The 16,888-nt window shown below is 43.7% G+C and overlaps 4 protein-coding genes across 4 annotated transcripts; 1 reads left to right on the forward strand and 3 right to left on the reverse strand.

Annotated features, from left to right (window-relative positions):
• Positions 1 to 1,495: 1,495 nt before the first annotated feature.
• Positions 1,496 to 3,117, reverse strand: GL218_02599 (Bifunctional solanapyrone synthase; the record flags this gene model as incomplete). Its single annotated transcript, XM_033579127.1, has 3 exons — positions 1,496 to 1,997; positions 2,065 to 2,516; positions 2,620 to 3,117. 3 exons carry the CDS (start codon positions 3,115 to 3,117, stop codon positions 1,496 to 1,498), a joined length of 1,452 nt encoding a protein of 483 aa, XP_033439054.1.
• A 2,844-nt stretch (positions 3,118 to 5,961) lies between these two features.
• GL218_02600 (Tryprostatin B 6-hydroxylase) lies at positions 5,962 to 7,986 on the reverse strand (the record flags this gene model as incomplete). The annotated part of the gene is made up of 6 exons (XM_033579128.1): positions 5,962 to 6,161; positions 6,224 to 6,325; positions 6,397 to 6,883; positions 6,935 to 7,278; positions 7,355 to 7,537; positions 7,602 to 7,986. The coding sequence occupies 6 exons, from the start codon at positions 7,984 to 7,986 to the stop codon at positions 5,962 to 5,964; spliced, it is 1,701 nt and encodes a 566-aa protein (XP_033437938.1).
• A 1,763-nt stretch (positions 7,987 to 9,749) lies between these two features.
• On the forward strand, positions 9,750 to 10,718 carry GL218_02601 (uncharacterized protein; the record flags this gene model as incomplete). The annotated part of the gene is made up of 1 exon (XM_033579129.1): positions 9,750 to 10,718. The coding sequence occupies one exon, from the start codon at positions 9,750 to 9,752 to the stop codon at positions 10,716 to 10,718; it is 969 nt and encodes a 322-aa protein (XP_033437939.1).
• A 2,373-nt stretch (positions 10,719 to 13,091) lies between these two features.
• On the reverse strand, positions 13,092 to 16,253 carry GL218_02602 (Inositol polyphosphate 5-phosphatase OCRL-1; the record flags this gene model as incomplete). Its single annotated transcript, XM_033579130.1, has 1 exon — positions 13,092 to 16,253. The coding sequence occupies one exon, from the start codon at positions 16,251 to 16,253 to the stop codon at positions 13,092 to 13,094; it is 3,162 nt and encodes a 1,053-aa protein (XP_033437940.1).
• Positions 16,254 to 16,888: the final 635 nt, after the last annotated feature.

Raw genomic sequence — 16,888 nt, forward strand, 5'->3', positions numbered from 1 at the left:
ATACTTACGATATCTGGATCAGCATCGAACGTCTCTGAGGAACAATTTGGCTTGACTGGGCAGCTAGACATTTCTATTTTGCTTGAGTTCATCGGCAACAACTTGCGAGTGTCTTGAAATGATCAGATCTAGACTCATCACCTTCAGTCAAAGATACGTAAAAGTCAAAAGTTGATAGTATGCAAGGCTTGTAGTTAATAACTACCTCCACCATTACCAAAAAAACGAGGCAGGAAATTCATGGAATATAAAAGCTGGGTGGAGTATGTCCTCAAGTGCGACGGTACTACACAGTAAACCTCTTTGGATATAAGTAATTTGATTGGTTCAAAAACTCACCGAATAGCCTCTGATTGGACATACCCCCCCAAAAAGGGTACAGTGTAGCACTCCCGCACTTGCGAATATAACAGCTGGGAGGTAGTAATAAACCTTTCATAACGTAGCCAGCTACTTAGGCAGATTTTAAATGACGAGGTGGCTTATTTTAAATCGGTAGCCTAGGTACATATTGGTGGTGGCTAACCCGGAGAATGGTCCGTTAGATTCGTGTATTCTACATAGATCTGAATCATTTATACTGTAACAGATGTAACATGATCTACCAAATTAGTATCTGATCGCAGACTGTTTCCAGCTAAGACGCTTTCGCTATTATTTTCTCACCGAAAAATATCATCGTAGCTTGGTGTTCTTATTATGTCAGTATCACCTGTGTGGTTACACGATTCGCTGCCCAGTACTTTAGGTAGGTAATTGAGTCGAGAATTAAGAATGCTCTTGTTGTCATGATTAGTATGTAAGAGCTATCATTTAACTACTGCACAAATCCGATCACGTCGTACCAACAAATGGTGTGAATGCCGAGATCACCATCCTAACCCCTTATGTATCGGGGAATAAGTGGACCAGGGGTAGATTCAAGGGTAGCTCTACTGGGATCAGTTATACATATAAAGAGTACGGTTTCGAAGATGCATGGATAAATTAAAACTTGACTTCTTCAATACCAGGGAAGATATTGGTAACTGGAATAATACCCCAAAATGTACTTGCGGTTTGTTTTGCGGTCTGGAGTGCCGCTTGTGCATTACTGGGAATACTATATGGATTTCGTCAGAGACGGTCTGACTCGCTGGATGGATATAGTCTCTTCAGGTTCGGTGTGGAGTTCGCAGAAGAAGTAAAGGATAACCCGGATTTTTTGAACGCGACAGAATTCTATTAGAGTAGAACACTGGAGTCTTTGCCAGGTTTAACTAAAGATATGATGAGAAAAAGAGGTGAAGGTCACCACTCAGTAGAGCTTACTAACATCGGCAAGGTTGGTAGTAGAGGTCGTGAACAAGGAATATAAAACTATCAGGGATAGTCAGTCAGTAATGATTAAATTATGATATACGGAGAAGGATTTTGCGACTGAACACTTCAATATTTAGTTAAGTCGAATGATACGATACATGGTCGTGTTCCTCCGAAACCAATGTTACTGCTCCTATCTTATGTCTGATATCTTCCACCCTCCAGGGCATAGCTTTTGAAAGACCTGATCAGGATCATATTTTGCCGCTGCTTGCTTGATTTTATTGACGTTTTCAGCGCCGTAACTCCCAAGAACGTCTTGTGTCTTGTCCGCGTAGTTCATGTACAGCCAGTCCATCAGTCCGTTTTCTATGCCAGCTGCGAAATCCTTTATAGTTTGAATTCCTACCAGCATCTTAGGATATACGATTGCCGCCTGCTCGGCTGTATCCATCATGGCCGCGTACTGGAAAATAATGGCGTTATCGGTGTTTCGTTCAACACCCATTACGTTCCCACCCGCTGCAGTTGAGTGTTTCGATACAATTGTAGGGAGGGGCTGGAAGATACACTGGGTGACAAAATTGCCATCCGGGACAAGTGATTTGAGCTCTTCGACGAGTACTTCATGCACCTCTGCAGCTTTTTGCATGATACGTTTATCATTCTTGAAGCAGAGAGTAAACCATGCGTCACTTCATTTAGATGATGTCGTTAGTGATCAGTATCGAGAAAGGAGACTAAACCGTGGGCTTTACTTACTGGTAGCTATGAGGGAGCGTGATATCGAAGGATATGCTATGTATCGTTGTCTCCTTGGTGGTATCCACGAGTTTAGGGAGTTCATGCCACCCTTTGAATTCAGGGCCGGTAGAATCATTATTTCCTTGAAAGAGAGCAGTCGATGCCACATTAGCCCCGAAGTCAGGGAAATAACCGATAACAACCATAAGGTAGCTGTCCGGATACTTAGCTTGCTCTTCCGTAAACTCCCACATCACATCGATAACCTCAGAGATAGCCGTTTGTGGAGAGGCAGCTACGCCCCCCCAAATTCTATCCGACGGCATAGTCGGCATAGTAAACCTAGTGACGATTCCAAAATTGTTCGAGCCGCCCTTCAATACGCGGAATAGATCCACATTCCTATCTCTATCCGCAGTGATGATTTGGCCATCCGCTAAGACGATTTCATACGATAGTACGTTATCACACTTGGATATTGTCATTAGTTTTATGTACTGTAGTGATACTAGCAGTGGTGAAGATGAATAAAAGAGGTTTTCGTCAAGTTATTTGAACCTGAAGATGACTTACAGCCCAGCCATTTTTCGCCATCATCCATGTGCTGCCACCACCCAGGAGCAGGCCCGAGACGCCAACGTCGCCACCCCTCCCTCCGGCCACAGTCCGCTTGTACTTGCTTAACTCCTCGTATACGTCCTTCCACCTTGCGCCTGCGCCAAAACTCACCGTCTCAGAGCCAGCATCAAATGCAACCCTGTTCAGGAAGCCGAGATCGATGGTAACAGCGTTTGCTATATTGTTAGTTCCCGGCACTGGCGAATGACCACCACTTCGGATAGCGAACTGTCGCTTTAGAGCCACCAGCACTTTAAGTATCTCCGAGACTTGTTGAGAAGACTCGGGAAGAACAAAGCAAGATGGGTTGAGCCGAGTATTAACAGCCCAGTACGACTCCTGACGAGAAACGTAGAAAGGATCCCCAGGAAGCAGAACTTGAAGCTTCAGGCGGGGATCAAAAGGGTTGGCTTCCACGGAGTCGGAGGTAGTGGGGTTAATTGAAGCCATCATTGAGAAATAGTCGAAAACAAATTTGGGTTGGTAGCATTGCCAGAATAGAATGGATAAATAGGAGAACTAAGAGTTTATAAGATAAATCGAGGGGGTAGGATTAATATACTTAATTTAGGAAATATTGGATAGGATTTTCAGCTCCTGTGGCTGGTGTCTATTCTATAGGCGTCACACAACCAACAACATATTTTCGTAGCAACCCATGCTAGTTTCTTGCTTTTACGTGCTTTCATACATAAAGTCTTGTATATAAATACTCAAATATCAAAAATTCTATTGGAAGAACATTAGATAATAAAGGTGGTAATCTACACGAAGGTACCCTCCTACATCGTATCACCCAATCCTTAGTAAACCTTCTAATTTCCCAACTATTCTTTTGTAACTACCCTGGATACCTCCTGAGCTGCCCAACCTAAGCACGAGTCTAGTTTTATTCTGGTAGATATAATACAAGCTTTGGTATCTACACCCCTTGATATACCTTGTTATTAACGCTAACTACGTCTGCTTGATATCCCGAGACAGCCCTATTAGGCTCACTCAACTCTATGTAATGATGTGATGCGCCTTTAAGTTTCTGCGAAGAGTCTGACATGTCCGTCTTCTTAGTACGATATGTATACAGTGACTGAGGATTGGTGATTAAGCGAGATTTCGAAATGTAGACTTTCCAGAGAGAATGTAGCGCTGGGGCGCACATGACGAGAATGGCGATAGAACATTCAATACACCTATGAGGTCGTTAGACATGGGGACCATAGCATAAATACCTAGGTGATGATTATAACGTACGTGCAGAGCATAGCAACCGTCATATCCTGCGGATCTCCCGTTCGCGCCATTCTCCACTGATAATATAGAGATATACAACCTGCTACCATGGCACTAATGTTCCTCTTGTTAGCGACCGTAAATCATTCTAGTTTTGATACCAAACAGGAAAATAACAGTTTAGAAGTTTAGAATACTCACAAGATACCCGTCATAAATACCAAGGCCAAACCTATCTTCCTCGTAGGTGGCAGGTGTAGTTTGGTGAGTACAGCAAGTGGTAAGGAAAGGGCTATGATATCCGAGAAGATCGAGATGAAACATCGCACGATAGCTTGAATCAAAGTCCTGTCCGCGCACCGGTTCAAGAAAGAAGTATCGTAAACGCCGTCGCTAGGAATGCAGTTGACACCTGAGTATATTGAACAAGCCAAGTATGCTATAGCCGTTGTAGCCAAGACGACGTAACACGTAATTCGCAACCAGTTCATAACGTTGAATATGCGGATGTAGAAAAGGAAGATCGGGGCCTTTGCGAAGAACATCGCACCTCCGCCGGTGAATAGACATGCTACCGATATCTTAATAGTTTGATGGAATTAGCCTTTGTCACCTCCTAATAACGACGCTAGAGATTTTAGAAGATGTGAGGTAGCCACCTTTGTGATTGAGGGTATAGTAGTGGTCGAACTCTCAAACGCTAGATTTCGTATTTAAATATTGATGCGTGCCAAAGGGTCTCGAGGCTGGCTCACATCGGGTCATTAGAAAACTTGACGTTGAATAGCCGATGAGAACGACAACAGCCATTATGGAAAAGTCTACAAGGTGTTAGGTATTAGACGGATCGAGACACTAAGGTTTGGAATCATAGCGCTTTAACCTACAATCATCTGCTGCGAGCTTCTTAGTAAGTCGATAATTAGTGGAAAGCCGAACGGCTACGAAGACGGTAACAATAACATCTAGTGCAATCTGAATTTTCAGATAAGTATGGTGCGGTATGCTCAACTCGCCCTGGAAGGTGTTCATTTTGCTTTGACTGATGGATTTCTAACGAAGTGAGTGAATAATCGTAGAGACGGAAAGTAAGCTTGAACAATCCAGCACCATTCTAATAAGACAGTAGTATATATCCTGAGGATATGTTGATATGTCGAAATCTTTCATGTACGATAATTAGATATCGTAGGGGTGGTTGTAGTGATGATGCCTATAAAGAATTACCCTAAGCCACCATTTTGCTGACAGGATGCTAGGCATAGTAGGTTAAGTTAAGACACCCTCTGTCGGCTATCCATTATCCAAAATTTTAACTGCTTCTACCTCAGGTCGCACACTCGCATTCCACTACTAAAAGTAGACAGTTGCATTCCCCACACTACCAATCAATTCTGAACTTAACGATTGGTTGGGTGTGGAAGTAGGCTTGCAGCGAAATCTACAGCTGAACTATTGAAATAATCGAGGTTGGGATATACGGCGTATGTATGTTGAAGCAGCCTTAGAGAACATGCATCTCGGGTTTCACACATTGGTGGTATTGAGGGTAAGACAAGAATTGCTAAGACTCTGGAATGATCTGTAACATACGGAATTCCATTGAATATAAGGCTCATATGTAGGGGGGTAGCAATCGTAAAGAATTACTATAAATGGATGAATGTTTTTGGCGATGGTACCTAAATAGGGGGTGTGATGTATCTTGTATGTTGACGGCTGCCAGATGCTTGGCAAGCACCTGTGGGATATCTTGACATTGTATATACTAAACCTCTTTATCTTTAATACAAGGCTTTGCAGGAAATAGTAAGACTAAAATGAAAGAAACAGCCTTATATCAATAATATGCTTTTACTTTTCTAATCTATCTCCTTTTTGAAATCCTATGACTTAGCTTAAAAGAGAAGCTTTATATTGAATTATTCAAGTAAAGTAAAATACACATGTTGAAGAAGTGAGCAGCTGGAGCCAAGCATGGCCAAAGCTTGCCGAGACTGACAAGGATCTCTTTATGTATGGTTGATCTACATTCTACATAATAATTTACTCAACTCCAAATATTCATCAATCTCTAATGTCACTTAACGGCTCGAATATACACAAAACACGTCCCGGCTGCGCAGTTACCTGGTCTTTCATATCTCGCCACATTGTCTGGGGGTCGTATTCCGGCGCAAAAGAGACCTTATAGCGACGGAGCAGATTTGAGATAGCAAGACAGAGCTCCGTTTGAGCGAAGGATTTACCTGTACACATGCGATTACCTATTTCATTGTAAGCTTAAATCAGATAACCTACACGGAAAGGAATTCGTGTTAATACGTACCGAAACCAAACGGCGCAAAAGCGCGTTCGTCACGGATGAGCTCCGGTTTCGAGTACCAGCGCTCGGGAATAAATTCGTTCGGAAATACAAACGAGGCTTCCACTGCATTTTTATTTATGTATTAACAAGACGAGCAATACGTGCGTAGCGGGGTAATAAATATCGTATCTTACTCCGCATTATAACATATTTAGGTGCTGTTATCCTAGTAAACGGTGGGATGAATGTACCATCGAATACAAACCCATTAGGCCCTGTAATTCTGGCCATCCCCGTCATAGCTGATGGTGCTAAACGCAATACTTCATTTATTACCCCGTTGAGATGCGGAAGGGTTAATAGAGTATCTATGTCGTTTGGATTTAAAACTTGAATCTCAGACCGAATCTTGTCGGCATGAATAGGATATTTCGATAGGAACCAGAAAGCTGCAATCAAAACGGCTCTAGTAGTATCGCTATGTAAGGTGAGCTTCCCTACTTGAGGTTTGTGTCGGGGCTTATGATAGGAGAACAAGACGAACCTGCCAGCAACAACTGCCGAAAGCACTGTTCCGCTTAGTAGAAGACCCCGATCTGTGTCGTTCATCGTTTCGGAGTTTTTGTTATATTCTTCAAGGAAGAAGGAGACCATATCTAATTTCAAGGACTCAGTTGGACGCTAATTTGACAGTATTAGTAGCATCGCGGCATAATTGGGATATGACTGTACCTGTATCCTTTTCCTTAATTGTTCATCGCAAAAGGAGACCAGTTTAAACCAGTCTTTAACTCTTCCTAAGAAAGGTGTTAATGAAAACCCAAGACGGGCTATCCATATAGCTCCCTCGAGAGGCCCGAGAATGGATAGGGCTCGATCCCGATGAACGATTCCGGGATGTATAGACTTGGAGCGGGTAAGACCGAAGTCTTCTCCGAATAAAGCATCGCCCATTGCATCAAACGAGAACCAAGTCATGACTTCATCAATATCTACGGGGGCGCCTTCATATTCTGATATGCTTTGAGAAAGCGTTTGAGTTAATTCTACCATGCGTGGACGGTACGCGTCTATGCCTAATATGACAATGTCAGCTACTTAACCCAATATTGTCGCTGAGATAGTGATAGCGAATACGGGGGCAGCGCTTACACTTTTTAGAAAAGGACTGCGTCCAAGACCTGCGCCATTCTTTATGTAGGTCATCATCCCGTGCAAAAACAGCAGATTTATGCGGCTTCAGGAGATCGTACCAAACATCCTTGGTCGTCTGGTTCTTCGAAGTTTCTATTTCTTGAATAGCCGCAGGGTGGAATATAGTAATCTCATTTGGTCCTAGACGTAAATTTCTTTTCAGCCATGACTCAACCAAGGCTGTCTAGGAGTAGAATGCTCTTACCTGTACGGACAAACTGGCCATATTCCATATGCAGCTTTTGCAGAAATGCATAGTTCTTCGAATCGAGAATATGAAATACGTGCCAAAGCTTCGAGACGGCGGCCAATTTCGGACCTGGGAAATGTGAAGTAGCGTGGAAGAACAGTCTATATATCGTCATGCTAATGAACAGGGAAGAGAAGTAGCAAGAAATCATTGTTCCCAAGGCACTTGCTGCGATCTTTAAGGAACTATAATGGTCATACAGAGCATACAATAGGACGCCCATAAGAATCAAATGGCTTGCAATGACTTGCGGAATTTTCATGTGCCACTCCCCCCGGATGAAGATGCCATGATGCGCTACTACACCGGCGACAAGGCCAGAGGTAGCTATTGGCAGCATTGTAACAAGTGAAAATGGGATGTTCAATATTCACAATGTTTCAAAAGAACATGGAGTTACAAGCTACCCGAAGGAATCAAGATCCTTACCTCATATACATAGCTACGCCTGTAGGCCAAGGTAGCATAGAATTACGGCATATGAAGTTCTTACTAACAACCTGGAGACAAATTATATCTAAGCGAATATCACAGAGATGTTTCAATAGTCACCACATACGGTAGACATAATGTTACAGTAGTATTTATCCACACGTATACATACACGCTAAGGGAAGGGTAAGGATTTCCTATCCGAATTCCGGGGGACCCTATCTACGCCACGCCATGGCGTATGTGTATACAAATAGGTCCTACTGCAATCGTTTAGCACATTTGAATTTCTACTACATACCGTGTCTATCCTTGTAGTTTATCAATGAGATTTTCTGACTCCTAGCAGCCTAGAACCAGCTTTCATAGCATAATGGCACAATAAGTAGGAAAATGCTGCTGCGATGATCGATACTTAAAATGTCTTAATACGTAGTATAAGTTAAATGTACATGCAGTCATACATTTGGAATCCTCTATGGTAAGAACTTAATTCTGCATGTCAAGATTCGAGGGCACCGACATAGTGGGTTACACAAATGTGAAGTCTACCATTATCTTATAGACCTATACGCTCATTTCATCCAGTAAGTCAACTAGATATAACATCACCGTCCACCATAGCTGGGAAAACTAAGCTCTAGATAGAGATACTCCTTGGTGATTCGAATTGTCGCGTTTCCACGTTGACCCTTGTCAAGACCATCGAGCTGTTTGCCCAGGAATCCAGACAGTCTTCTTTACCTCAATTAGTAATGATCTAACTAGACTACCAGGCTATTCATATGAAACTAAAAGTAATGCCTCATAAAATAATGCTTCCCCAGAATCTCAGCTCGGTTTCACTAATATCTTTTGACTATATACCTGAGTCTCGTCCTAGTCGATTTTAACACTATATTACTTAAAGTAATCTTGTAAAAATATGCCTTACTACTTGATAACTACTACGCGGGCATCTGCTGAGTTCCTTACGGGTTTGTATACAATTCTATACACTAGTAAATCCTTCCTTGTTAGAATGTTGTGAGATCTCACTGAACTTCATATCTCCTTTTCCGCTCTTTACTCATATATCCACACTTATATCGCGTTAGTGATTAAATAGGCGTCAAAACGCGAACCGATGTTTACCAAGAGTTACCATCGGATAGAGGCTTAATGAACATTGGTTAAGTCGGATGCAATAAGGGTTTGTGTAACTACCTCGTTAGGATCCTTCGGGATTCCATGCTGGGCATGAACTGCATAATATCCCACATATTGAAGCAAGCCCGGTAACCATGGCATATTATAGTTAGTGAATTGTTGATATTACCATTTCATCCGTGATATTCACCTTGATGCTAGATAGGTTGCATCCTATTGGTTTAGGAGTTAAGTCTTCTTAATTTGTCACGATGTGCGGTAGATACCTGCATGTAAGTAAGATATCAACACCTTACACACAACACCGATTCAACTACACATTTCTTGATTTCATTACGCTCGGCATGTTGCGAGTATAAAGGCATCGAATATTCAACATAAATATAATATAGAAGTAATCATAACGATAGTTAAACCCGCTTAAAGTCTAGGTTATAATATTAGAGAGTGACCAGAAAGCCTTATTCTTATATTTAAATTCTTAAATACTTGCTGCCACTATTTTCAAATATATTAGCCCCCATGGCTCACATAGTCGAAAGCAAGCCCGGACGACCGCCCCTAAATACCAACATTCTCTCTCGTCTAATATATTTCACAGGCAAGAAAATCCAAAAGGCTCTCGTACTCTTCTGGCTCTTCACTGTGGATGACGCTGGAACCTTTGTTATCCCTAACGTTGTGTTTGGTCTCTGCAGCGCTCTTTCGGCTCCAGTACTAGCCACACCTCAAAGCGACGCCGCAAGTATACTCATACGGCTGCCTCGGGTGATATTTTTCAACTGGTCCAATCTTCTCATATTTGACCTAGCGAATCAGCGGCTTCCGGAGTCGGCTCAGGAGGATGCGTTAAACAAACCCTGGAGGCCAGTTCCTGGCGGGTTGGTTACATCCGTCCAGATTAGACGAGCTATGCTTGTTTGGATCCCGATAGTTCTTATCACGAATCATATCTTTGGAGTCGGAACTGAAACGTCTCTATTGTATGTGCTTACGTGGTTATACAACGACCTCATGGGGGGTGATGAGAACTGGATCTGTCGAAATGTCATTATTGCAACTGCGTTCTGGATGTATAACACCGGATCTGCAAAGTTGGCCAACGGCGGCCATACGGCACATATTACTGAAAAGGGAGAGGTATGGACGATCGTTGTAAGTGGGGTCATCTTAACAACTATGCATGTTCAAGACCTTAAGGATCAAGAGGGGGATCGTGCACGCGGTCGTCGATTGGCACCATATGTGCTCGGAGATAGAGTTGCTCGGTGGACGATATCTATCCCAGTTTTCTTTTGGTCGTATTATTGTACATGGTTTTGGGGAGTAGGAATGGCGGGCATTGGCATCGTTGTGCTTGGTATGACTGTGGCTGTGCGCTGTCTAACTTGCTCGGGAAAACATGCCGATAGAAGGACTTGGGAACTCTGGGCTCTATGGACTGCAACCCTCTATATGCTGCCTCCTTTACACCGATTCATGCAAGCCTAGAAGTCAGATACAACCCAATGGTGGTATCGTAGGGCACGCCCACGCTGGCAAACTATGAAACAATTTGTTCTCTATAACTATTTTTGAATGGCTAGATAATAATTATCAAATGTCAGACGCATAAATGGATCAAATGTCCCTGTCGCGCCGTTGCGATGCATGTGATTGGAATACCGAATGGGAGCAACTGTGTAACCGAAATTCCCTTACTTTCACTATCCAATGAATAATCGGGTATTCTTGGCCTTTATGCAGTTATATACTAAAGGTACCTATTTTGCATGTGTTCTTACACTCTGGTAATTGATGGTGTTATATCTACATGAAGACGCGAGGTAGTCCGGCGGAATGCTAGGTAAACTCTATGATAATTCCTAAGGTTAGGTGGTAGGTATCAATGTAACTTTTTGTCTGTTCAACGACTCTCTGTTGGGCATGAGTATTGGATCTCAGGGGTATACGATATACATGCTTCACGTCGTCTTCTATTTACGCGTACTCATTCATACTTCATCCTCACCTGATATGACATGGACGGCTGGTTTCGCTCTTAGCCAGGCCCGAGCCTCAGAGTAGTAGTTTTTTAGGTCTTGCCGCTGATTTATGGCAGATATGTTACGATTAGTACAGAGTATTTAATAGCCGTGTTAACGGGCTTATGGTAGGGCAGCCTTAAAGATCGCCAGTAAAGGGGCTACAGTGTAAGCGTCATGTCAAAGTTACCATAATAGGAATACCTGATTGACTAAGGGAGTAAGTCCTATCTAGTAATACTGATTGTGATATAAGCATTGCAAATCGGAAGCTTAGAGTTGATGTATTTGTGTCATAGCTCTCTAGCTTAATCCCAAAGGGCGAGTCCTCATACCTTAGCGAAAAAAGCCCCTGAGAGCCGGACTGGCAACGCTTCTTCTAGAGATAGAATCACGAGTAGTTTATTGAATCGAAGGAATCTATGATGTAGAGTCCATATTTCATAAGTTTAAATAGCAGATTGCACATTACATCGAACAAAAACGGCCTCCCCTTGAGGTATATACTAGCCCCTATAATGGAGTAGCAGTTAGTTAATCCATAGACATATTGCCCCTTTTACCTAAGAAATTGTTATCATGTTACTATATTGGAGGAGAAGGATATAAGCCGACTTAGATTTTATATAGAGCCTTTACATACCCAAAATAACATACAGCCGTGACGATAATAGTAATGCTATGTAAGACTATAGGTTGACTAACGAGACTATCCATCATATAAGGGCTACCTTAACTTCCTCTCATATATCATAATCGATCAAACATAAGTCAACTCAATGTTAGTTTAAGCTCTATCTATCAAAACAAGCCAATAGGGATACCGCGGCTAATACAGTCGACATCATGCTATATAGACAGTTCCGGCTGTAGCGATTGAGTATATCCAAAGCCTCTAGCTTACTCTCCATTTATACCTCTTTCCCTTCAAGTCTTTCAAGTCTACCACCTATAGCTACTACACACCCCATCACAATGATCACTCCATCCCACCTAACACCATTCCTCCTCCTCCCCCTCTCCCTAGCATCCCCTTCATCCCCTCCACCCACACCAACCACCCCCTGCCCCAACGAAACCACATGGACCATAACCAGTCTCTCCCTCACCGACTTCGCTACCCCGAATCTAATTACTCTCCGTGCAGACCGGCGGCGGAAACTCGACTTCGAGGTATCCAGTCCAGCGCTGCCGACACCCCACAAATGCACCGTAGACACGGGCTACGAGAAAGTAGAGGAGATACAGCAATTCAACACCTGGACATACCGGTGCTGGAACTCCGACAAGTTACTCATCGGCTCACCAGATGCGGCGCTCGCGTTCAAGTTCGAGTCTGCGGTTGGCGATCAGGAGAGCGCGCACCCAGCGAAGTTCTCGCTGGTGCAGAAACGGGAGTGTGGACCGGGGTGAGTATAACGCGCATCACGCCGATAAGGGAGTTTCTAATGTGTATGTGCGAATAGGAAAGCTGAGGTTGAGGGCACAGTTGATATCACTTTGAGCTGCGCGATGCCTCCTGACTGTGGTGGCCCATGTTTCGACCGCCAGTGTGATGGAACTGCATTTATCGTTTACTCAAAAGTTTAAAATCGTACTTCGAAGGGGTGTTGCTAGTGTGGTAAATCGTTGCGGTGAGGAAGAATTTCTCGTGATTCATGATAAGGGGGTTAAAATTTGCCCTGCGTTAGCAAAATATCAATTATATCAGCACCAGGTAGTTATTGTAGGCATTAGGTATAAACTCATAATGTGTCAGTAAATCGTTTAGGCATTTTCTCTCTATATACCACTCTCCTGATGTTATTTCGCACCCAAGAACCTGTCTATTAGTAGAGGCTCACCCCTGTATGCTATCCGGGCGGAGGAAAACCTCAACAGATCCCTTCATTTTATCCTCAAGAGCCTTCCTCTCTTTTGGATTTGCTGGCATTGGTGCTCTGCATATTGCTACGCCAAAAACCTCTGAAGCTTTCTTTTCCCATGCCGACCTTCGTTGTATCGCAGCCACGTCGATAGTCCCTAATCCAGTACTTCGACGAAAGCTGAGGCTGCGCCTTCCTATGGTAGGTTTGAGAGAATTCAAGACCCCGAACTCTTCCTTATTGAGTGGTACTAGGTCATTTGCGACCCGTGTCAACATAGACATAAGGAATACGAAGGAAATATTATAATAAGGCGCCGTTGACAGTATATCGAGGATGCCGGTCTTGGCTGCTTCGACATCAGCAGGGGTCTTCCCGTTCCCTATATTAGGTAGAGCCTGTTCGATCTTGGCCCATAGGGCTGCAGTAATGATCCCATCTGGCATGCTGCGAAGAAACAGTAGGAGTACCTCGCTCACGATTTCGAGGCGTTTTAATGTCGGTACATCAGCTCGGATAGTGTCTAGCACAGATCTGTCCTCCTCTAAAGCTTCAACAATGGCTACTCGTAGTTCGTCATGATCTTCAGCATGAGACGCTTGCCATGCACCTCCGTCGAATGGCCAACCAGGCTGGTCGCGTGGCACCCTTGCTTCTTCTAACATGTTTTCGTCGGCTATCACCCGTTCTACTAAGGTTTGAACGGCTTCCGTAAGCTTAAAAAGCTCACCGGGTGATGATTTATGTACTTCCAATGTGTAAGGTATTGGCCCTCCCTTTTGTTGCTCCTTTACTAATGCTCTAATGCCTCCACCGCGCGGGACTCTAATAAGCTCCTCAAGTGAACGCCCGAAGCAACTTGGTATCCAAGTGGCCCTAATCGGGATAAAATGGTCCCTCCCATCAGCGACACGTAATATTAGCACATCCTCTAGTTGCGCTATTTCTTCATTCAGTGCTTGTACATGGATGAGGTCGTAAATATAGGCCTGTATGACAGCGTTGACTGTTTCCCCAGGCTCTAAAGTGATTTCGTCGCCAAGGGCATCTTCTACCTCTCCGTTGTGGCTGACTTCCGAGCGGACAAATTTAAATTCCAACCAATTTGGGTATTCGCTTGCATCGACCGTGTTCGGCTTTTCCACAAAGGAGAAATTCGCCGGAACGCGTCCAGTATTGGCAATTGTTAGAGATCGAGATTCTCTTCGCAGGAACCCGATCTCACCAAAGTCAACTCCTTCGCTTCCATCAGCCGCGTGCTTGTTACCATTATCCTTGTTGATTGAGTCTTTTCCGTCAACAATGACAGTAATTCCTGGCCGCCCTTCATTCTCCGCTCGATCAAGTTCTCTCGCTACTTCAGCGTGGACTTTTGCCTTTAGCTCGGGGACTACAGCATCAAAATCCAATGTAAACACGGAAACTACTGGTTTGTGGTCTGACGACATGATCCGCTGATGGCTGGTATATATATCCAAGCTGATTTCATCAACGAAACCTTCCTTCGTTACAACATGTCCCGTATCCTCATCTCCCTCGTCGTATTCGTCGTACTCATAAGAATTAGCGTCGCTGTATCCATGGTTTTCGGTGCTTGAATCAGTAGCAGGATCGTAATCAAATAAAACGTTTTCGTCCTCTACAGCCTGGTCAATGCCTCTTTTTTGCATATCTTCGTCCTTTTTCTTAGCGTCAATTTCGTCTTGGCATTTCTTCTCATATTGCCCTATATCCGTACGCGTGCGATACAAGATACGATCACACCAACTCGGAGCTCGCTGCTTTTCCGAAGAATCAAAGAGTCCTACAGTACCGACATCATACTTGTAGGTTGGTAAAAACGTGATAGGTCCCTCATGCCAACCTTCGTGAAATGCTTTGCGCTCTTTGATCATACGTTTGAGTTGGTCATGCGGGAGTAAGGAATCTAGTGTAGCTTGTAAAGATGCCGGATCGTCGTGTGGGCCAGGAACGAAGTCATCTGGATCTGGGAGTTCAGTATTTTCGTCGCTGGAATCTTTATCGAAAGATGTTTCACGTGAAATCATGCCAGGCGTATGTGTGCCATCTTCATCGTCATTGTTGCGTAACACAATGACTCCGTCGTCGCTGAACATCTCCCCGGTATGCTTCTTATTTACGTCATACTCGCCGCGAGTATGTAGCATTAATAAGCGCCGGATATCTTCTCCAGGTAGATCATCGAGGCGAAAGTTTAGATCTCCGAACCAGAAAGAAAAGTCTTCGTCCCCTAATTTTTCACCCTCATCCTCGAGCACGCCGCTGTGATTAATAGGAGTAAATTTAGTCTGGGTCATGACCCTATTATAGTCCCAACATCGTCTGTCAAGACTGGTCTGATCATGGCCAGAGGCGAGATGGCAATTAGTGAAAACTAGTCGGGTAGTTTCGCCTAGGAGGATGCGAGATGAAATTGCCCCTTTATTACCCCAATAGCCCAATAAGCCATATATACCGGTTCCAACACTCATTGTAGACTCGTTTGAAATAGTCTCAGCTACTTCGGGGGATGCATATATAAGTAGAAGAAGGCCGACAAGTTGCTCGCAGGCAACAAGGGTGTAACCCTTTGGTAGGGCGGCTTCGAGCGCATCTTTCCATTTCGCAATAGCGGCCGGATCAGAATAGAAGGTTTGGGCGACAATGTTCAAATTGACGATTTCTTGAAGTCCAAGAACATAAAGCCCTATCTTATCACCACCCAGTAGGCGAATATTTGGTTCTTCATTTCCACCTTGCGTAGTCTCGTCGTCCAAGTTCAAGCTCTCTTGAACCCCTGAATTAATACTGTGCCTCTCGCTCGTCTGTGACCTAGCATCTTCAAACTCATCTGTTTCTAGTTCCGCACTCTCCTCGGAAAAGTTCATCCGAGCCAGCTTCGAATCCAGTTGTGGTTCAACCCCTTTGCCGTCAATAAACCAACTCGCCAAGTCTTTATCCGTGCCAGGGCAACCAGCAACATTCCAGGATCCAACCTTTATCCGTATTCGATGGGATCTGACATATTCGGACTTTCTCGCACGCACGGCGCGGGAGAGAGAATATTGGTTCGAAGCTTCTTCCTCGACTGGTTCCGTGTTCGACACAACGGAAGGGTCTCGATTAGGGGATGACATAGTTGGTTATATATAGTCGAACTGTTGAAATGATTCCCTACGACGACGAAATATTAAATAGCGTAAAAGGAAAATGCGGTATAGGATAGACGGATAAGTGCCTATGTCAACTCTTGGTCGCGTGCGCTAAAATCGGTGTAGAGCATCGTGAGCTGTGACGTATCGAGGGGCTGTTTCGAGTTTAAACTTGAAAAATATAGGAGCGCGGATAAATACAATAACAAGGACTTTAACGAACTATATTTAAGCAAAAGCCGGCGTCGGGAAGAAAGAAATTGATATTAAATCAGAATTCCACCTAAACAAGGAGATAGTTTAAGGGAAATACAGGGAAGTTCATATAATGGAATGAAGGAGTTTGGGCTATTACCTCACATGCATGTTTGAGCTGTACAAGCAGACAAGCTAAAGGTGAACTGTGCTTGTATATAAGGTATCGATTAGATAAGCCCATTTATCGCACCTATTATTTGGTTCTCTAAGAGGTTACTACCAAGCAGAGAAGCTCCATTAAGCGGGGGCGGGGTCCTAAAGCTAACAATGTACCTAAATTGTGTTGGCCATCAACACCACTTTTAGAACCTAACAACAAAGCAATTCATACCTCTTACACAATTAACCTCACGCCTTCTACC

The sequence above is a fragment of the Daldinia childiae genome, assembly GCF_008694065.1.
Source record: "Daldinia childiae strain JS-1345 chromosome Unknown Scaffold2, whole genome shotgun sequence".
Taxonomy (NCBI): domain Eukaryota; kingdom Fungi; phylum Ascomycota; class Sordariomycetes; order Xylariales; family Hypoxylaceae; genus Daldinia; species Daldinia childiae.